Below are 7,198 nucleotides of genomic sequence, written 5' to 3' on the forward strand. Positions count from 1 at the left end.
TAGTATAGCTACAATAAGCAAATATATCATTATCATAAAGACTAAAAGTTAGTAATTACTGTATTTCTATTATTCAACCGAATAATTCAAGTGATTGATTAAAACTAAAATGAACTAATTTAATTAACTAACAAACACGAGAAGGAACAAAACATGAAGATTTCATCTGTCACTATCAATCTAAATTATACAATTTCTCTATTTAGTAACTTGATCCGTATAAATCCCTAAATTATACAAATATTTCTTTTGAGCATAAGAGCAACTAACTCTAGGTTGATTAATTGAAATTTCTTTCTAATTAAAACCCATATTATCGCATTAACTCATGCTATAGATTCCTCTATTAGATTTGACTCTAATCCGGTAGATTTATGCCATTCTATTTCTAGGATTGCATGCAACTCCACTCAATTACACCATATCTACTCTTAAACATAGTCTATTCAACCGTTGATTTAAGCACATCAAACATGGATTAATAATCTAGAAATATAAAACCAAGAATTAAGCACACATAATTGAGAACAAGAAACTAAGTATTACGTAAAATAAAAATCAAATGACAGAATCCATCATAGGGTTCATCTCCCCTAGGTATTTAGAAAATTAGTTCATGCTTGAAAATAAAAACATCCAAGATACAGTATAACTGAAAGAAATAAAGAAACTCATGATAACTTCCTAAGAAATAAACTGGGAATCTTCAATCTTGACAGAAATATGCTTCAGAGTCAACTTCAATGGTGTTTTTCATGTTATTTTCTTGAATATTCTATGACGTCTCCCTCCTATCTTCTTACCTTTGTCATATATACATCTTAGAATACCTAGAAAACCTAAAAATCGTGATTTTCTGAAGTTCTATGTGAAATCCTGTGAAATCAACACGGTCTACCACATGCTCGTGTGGAATGGTCTAGCCTGTGTGGCTCTTGTAGTTTACTCCGATGCTCTAGTTTCACTCATTTTCGCTCCTTTGGTTCCCAAGTGCTTTATTAAGTATAAAAACATGAATTTAAAGGATTAGGAGCATAAAATTCACAATTAACATTGAATAATCACCTAAAAATGTATTAAGAATTAGGTTAAAACATGTTACTTTTAGCACTTATTAGTTCAAGTGTGTTAAAGCGCATTATCCTCCTATTTACGGGTTGAGGAGGCACTACAGCAAAACAAGTTTTTCACGGCGTTTCTAGCGGCGTTTTTACAAAAGCACCGCTATAGATCAACCATTAGCAGTGCATTTTGAAAAACGCCAAAAAATAATTCATCAACATGCCGTCGTTTTTTTGTTGTGCCTTAGAGGCATTTAGCGGCACTTTTTGACCAACGCCGCTATAGATCGTGATTTAGCGGCTCTTTTTCAGAAAACGCCGCAAAATTTTTTTATCTGTGTATTTATTATTTTAATGGTTTATTTATATTAATTAAAATGCAATTTATTTTTAATTGAATATTTAAATTCTTCAGAAAAAATAATGACACATAGAAAAGATTTTAAAATAAAAACATATAAAAATATATGTAAAAAATGAAAATTTTAAAATACTATTATTTAAAATAATTTTAAAACTTTTTGGGTATATGACTGATTGTTTGTCAATTTATATATTAAATGAATTCTTATATAATCGTAAAAGAGATAATATTAATTTTAAAATATTGGATTAATTATCATTAGAGTTTAAGGTTTATGGTTTATGGTTTAGGCTGGGTATGTGGTTTAGGGTTTATGGTTTATGATGAGTTAATATTTTAAGGTTTATGGATTATGGGTTTAGGATTATGGGTTTAGGGTTTAAGGTTTAAGGGTTTATGGTTTATGAATTAATATTTTAAGGTTTATGGATTATGGATTATGGATCTAGGGATTATGGTTTATAGTTCAAGGGTTGAGGTTTAGGGGTTAATAGTTAATGATAAGGGTTAAGGGTTTAAGGGTTTATAGTTTAGGGTTTTGGGGATATGGTTTAGGGGTTTGGTGGACATGGTTTAGGGGTTAGAGTTTATGATTTAGGGGTTAGGGGTTTAAGTGTTAAGGCATTAAGGGGACAGGATTTAGGATTTAGGGTTTAGGATAATTAATGTTAAAAAAATTAATTAAAATTTGAAATACTATAATTTAAAATAACTTTAAAGTATTTTTAGGTATATGACTGATTTTTTTTAATTTATATATTAAATAATTTCAAATTTTCAAGATTTCAAATTTTATCTAATTCTTTTAAATATTAGTTAAACTTTTTAAAATTATTTATTTAAATGAAAAAATTAAAATACTATTATTTAAAATAATTTTAAAGTTTTTGGGTATATAACTGATTATTTTTTAATTTATATTGTTTTTTATTTATATATTAAATAAATTTAATTTTTAAAGGCATTAGCGACGTTTTTTTATAAACGCCGCAAAAGGTATGCAATCATCATGTTATAAACTAAATGGCGCCGTTTTATAGGATTTCTTAGTGGCGTTTTTTGTAAAGCGCCGCAATAGGGTTTGGATTTAGCGGTGCTAGTGTATAAACGCTGCTAAAGATTAATTTGTTTAAATGAAAACGTCGTCGTTTTATTGATTTATTAGTGGCATTTTGGTAAAAAGCCGCAATAGGTTACCTTTTTAGCGGCGCCGCAAATGTTAAATTATTTTGGACAAAACAACATCATTTTGTTGTCTTCTTTTTTACCCACACGATAACACTTAAACATTTTCACTACTCTCCCTAGTTCATTTCCCCTCTTTTTCTTAGTCTTAAATTCCTAAAGTTTTATCACCCATTTTTCCCCAATTTGACATCCAAAAATAATCCCTTCTTCCCCAATTTGAAATCCCTAAATAATCCCTTATTTCCTAATTTGAAATCCCTAAAATTCACCTCCCCACTGGCCATTGGTTTCCCTTTTATGGAAAATCGGATTAAGAAAGGCAAGGGTTTCAGAAGTTGGCTTTGGGGTTGAAGAAAACAGTTCAAGGTAAGATTTAGAGTATTTACTGATATTTGTGTATTGGTATTAGTTTGGTATGCTGAATGCAATAAATAGTTGATTTTGTGTTCTAATTCGTAAGAGCTTCATGTTAATCTTGGCGGGGAGGTAGAATACGAGAAATAGGGTAAGAGAGAAATGAACAGGGTCTTACTATTTGGTGTTCAAATTGACATAAAGAGTTAATTTTTGTAAATCTTTCTGCGAAATTTGGTATTTAAACTGAAGTCATATCTGTGTGTACGTTTAATGTGTACTGTGTAGTTTCATAACACTGACAGAACATGAGGTGAATACCATTAACTCGACACATGATGATATTAAATTTTGGGTTTGAATGGCAGTACTTCAATGTTGTGGAATCCTCAAACTTGTAGGGTTTATTTTTCATTTCTTTCACACTTTCTAGTTGAAGCAGGAACCTGCCTTTCACTAGCTAAACTTGTAGGGTTTACTTCAATGCTGCTTTCACTGCTGCTTCCATTAACTCGGTGTATTTTCTTTATTATTTGTATTATTCAACAACTAAATAATTTCTTGAATATAAAATGAGATTTTGAAAGAACTCAGATTCTCTTTTTTTGGCAACACCAATGATGCTGTCTTAGAAGAAATGAAGAAAGAATACATGCTTCAAGAAAATCACAGAGGATCTGCAAGAGTCTAAGCTCATTCCCATTTCCTGTGCTGGCTACAGAGTCTTGCAAACAAGTATTCAACGTACAACTTATTTGTTTTAATCCATATGCTTGCCTTGGAACTTCCATCTTTTGCAGTGTTATAGGGAAAATATATATATGCATATTTATATATATGATGGTCCTATCTCCGATAGTTGCAAATACTTTGTGCATTGATTAAATCATGGATCTATCTGGAACTGCAGTTTGAGATTTTGGGATATCTAAACCAAATGTTGTTTTCTAGAGTAGAGTAGATTAACTTATGCAAGTCTTCTTTTCTGTGTTGTTTTCTTTTCTTTTTTTTTTCATTCCGTCATTGTATATAACTCCTCATAGTCCATTGTTGTCCATCCAAACTCAAGTGCAGCATCAAGGTTCTTAACTACTGTCACATGGGTTTGAATATAAAATGAGATTTTTCGTAACAAACATGCAGTGAAAGTATTTTTTCTTACACTTACTGCACAGGTTGATTCACGAATTTTAAAAGCTGTTGCTATCGAGAGCTCTAAGGATGTATAGATTTAAAACATAAGCCTGGATTTTTAATGAAAAAGAATCAATATTTGGTACTGATATATTTAAAACAATATTATTATAGTTACTGCTTCCTACTCCTCCTGCAACTATTGGTTCAACTGAAGCTGCCATTTAATCTTCGAAGTAATATTTGGTACTGATATTGATAAAGTTTTTATATTGCTTGAACTGAAATATATTTGGTGCTACTCTTATAATCTTAAATCTGTTCTAGGTACTATCAAGCACCTAAATTAATATTTGCTGCAACTAAATACACCACAACCATTGATATCTGTTCTAGGTACATGTTTCGTTGCTAAATTACGTAACTTATTTCTATGCATTTTCGATTTAAATTACTTAACAAATATTACTTTTTTGACTCCAGCCTTTGTTTGCTGGTGAGAGTGGAGTAGACCAGCTTGTTGAAATTATTAAGGTACGTTTTAGCTCAAAATTCTCAATAATAATTTCATCATGATGATTTTGGAAAAATTAATCTTCTAGGGCTCCAATTTTGTATAGATTTAATTGCTGATTTTCCTTTCAAATAATGGATCATTTTACTTACTTTACATTTGCCATCTAGTTTTCTGCCTTATGTTTTTTGTTATCTGCCATTCAGTTTGCCATGGTGTATAGATTTAATTGCTGATTTTCCTTTCAAATAATGGATCATTTTACTTACTTTACATTTGCCATCTAGTTTTCTGCCTTATGTTTTCTATTATCTGCCATTCACTTTGCCATGGTCATATTTTGGTAAAATTTTATTACTATGTTCTTTTGTACAAATTAGTTGTGAACAAGATAATATATAGTTTTGAAATGAAATATAGAAGCAAAACTGAATTTGATGCCATAGAAATCATTTCATTCACTAAACAATACGGCTTCCACCTATAAATTTGTTTCAATTACCTGGTAAAGATTTGATTATATATTTTATTTTTAATATCAATTATTATTATTCTTATTTTTCATACCAATGTAAATTGGATAATAACACAAATATGGCTTTATTTCTGTAGCTTGCGTGTCTATTAAAATAACAATAATGGCCGACTTTTTCTCCAACCTTATTTTAAATATTTTATTTTATTTTTAAATTACCTAATTAAATTAAATTGTATTTAACGTTTTATTTTGAATATGTTATTTTATTTTATTTTAATTTAATCACGAAAAATATTTTGTCTGCTTTTATTTTATTTTTGAATTACCTAATTAAATTAAATTGTATTTAAAGTTTTATTTTAAATATTTTATTTTATTTAAATTTAATCACGAAAAATATTTTGTTTACTTTTATTTTATTGTTAAATTACCTCATTAAATTAAATTGTATTTAAAATTTTATTTTAAATATTTTATTTTATTTACGAATTATGATGTAGTAAGATTTTACGATTTTTTAATTAGATGTAATATTATAATTTTAATCTTGCTCATGTTATATAATTTAACTATTTTATATGTACTATTATTGTTGTAATTTGTTACTAAAATTTCAACTATTTTATGTGTATTGCAGGAAAAATGCATAGAAGAAGATTACGAGATTTAAGTATTGTCCAAAATACTCCAAATTCGGAAGAAGCAAATAGTGAACAGCAGACAGTTATTGAATCTTTGAATGTGCCGGAGACACTTGACGAGTCTGCAGAATTTCAAAGTAATGTTAAGTTTATTTTACATGTGTGTTGACTTTTATTATTGATTTTTTTTTCATTTTTAATATAAATAATAACATATCGTTTTTCAGCTGAAAGTGGTGGGACTTGCAGAGGTCGAGGACGTACGCTACTTAAAGATTTATACAACTTAAATCTTATCGAGCATGTCAAAGTAAGTAGAAACAGTCATGGTCAGCCTGTTGGATCTGAGGCTCGACTTTTAGCAGGCTATTTGGGCATTATAGAACGAAATGCCAATATGTTGCCCATCAAGTACAAATCATGGCATCACATGCCTGATAGCAACAAAAATCAAGCTGTCGATAATATTAAGGTAACAAAACATCTAATTGTTATTTATAATACTTTGGTTTAAGTTTCATTTATATTTACATTCTAAACTTGTGTTTTTTTAGGAGAGATTTGTTTTAGAGGTCTCGGATAACTATATCAAGAAGGCATTGGGTAAAAAATGGAGAGACCATAAAAGCACTTTGAAGAAGCAATATTTTAATAAAGACATAAGCCTCAAAGAAAAATTGCGAAATGTCCCGCCGGGAATGTTGAGGTACCAATGGAAAGATGCGGTTAGATTCTGGAATTCAAAGAAAGGAGAGGTATTACGTACTTCCAAATTCTTATAAATTTTTCGGTATATAGTGTTTACTATATACGTAATAATAATTACATTATGTAGGACTATGAGCGAGTTGGAACAAGCAGTAGGCAAAAACAAAAATTCATGCACACGGCAAGGTCGAGAAGTTTTTCTTCTGTAGCTGAGGCCGAGGTATTATGAATTTATTAATTCTATCAAATATTAATGACTTTCTACTATTAAATAATATTTTTACTACTATATTGTAGGAAGTCTCGTCTGGTCAAAAAGTTGGACGCCTTTAGCTTTTTGAGATTACGCATAGGAAGAAAGATAGATCTCCTATGACATCCGAAGCTGGAGAAATTATGGTATATTTACTTAATAAAATTTGATTTATTATAAACATTTATAATGTTTAATTATAATGGTTTAATTCTTCGTTAGTAGTTTTAAATAATGTTAAGTTATGTTGCATTCCTTTTTATTATATATTTCGTTTCTAACTCTTTGATTGATTTACTAGGAGAAACTAAAGAAGAAGAAGGCGGAGTATGAAGCGATTGCTTCAACTGATAGTTCTGTTAATCTTGAGAACATTGATAACAGAATTATTATTGAAGTTTTGGGTCCTGAAAGGTATGGCCGGGTTCGATTTCAATGATCTGGTGTTACCCCGACCCAATATTTTGGATCCGGCTCCCAGCAATACATGCCTTCTGGGAGTC

General features: G+C 29.6%; 1 protein-coding gene across 19 annotated transcripts; it reads left to right on the forward strand.

The window, feature by feature from the left end:
* The first annotated feature begins 2,656 nt into the window (after positions 1–2,656).
* Positions 2,657–6,841, forward strand: LOC107894930 (uncharacterized). Of its 19 annotated transcripts, none has more exons than XM_041084950.1 (10): positions 2,692–2,979; positions 3,562–3,711; positions 4,276–4,347; positions 4,429–4,497; positions 4,585–4,635; positions 5,731–5,871; positions 5,962–6,206; positions 6,289–6,489; positions 6,570–6,662; positions 6,740–6,841. In XM_041084950.1, exons 6-10 carry the CDS (start codon positions 5,736–5,738, stop codon positions 6,773–6,775), a joined length of 711 nt encoding a protein of 236 aa, XP_040940884.1. In that variant the 5' UTR covers positions 2,692–2,979; positions 3,562–3,711; positions 4,276–4,347; positions 4,429–4,497; positions 4,585–4,635; positions 5,731–5,735; the 3' UTR covers positions 6,776–6,841. The 19 variants fall into 19 exon arrangements, with proteins under 19 accessions (XP_040940895.1, XP_040940892.1, XP_040940897.1 ...); XM_041084954.1 differs by having other exon boundaries at positions 3,600–3,702; XM_041084953.1 differs by having other exon boundaries at positions 3,603–3,702.
* The last annotated feature ends 357 nt before the right edge of the window (positions 6,842–7,198 follow it).

Source organism: Gossypium hirsutum, chromosome A13 (assembly GCF_007990345.1).
Source record: "Gossypium hirsutum isolate 1008001.06 chromosome A13, Gossypium_hirsutum_v2.1, whole genome shotgun sequence".
NCBI lineage: Eukaryota > Viridiplantae > Streptophyta > Magnoliopsida > Malvales > Malvaceae > Gossypium > Gossypium hirsutum.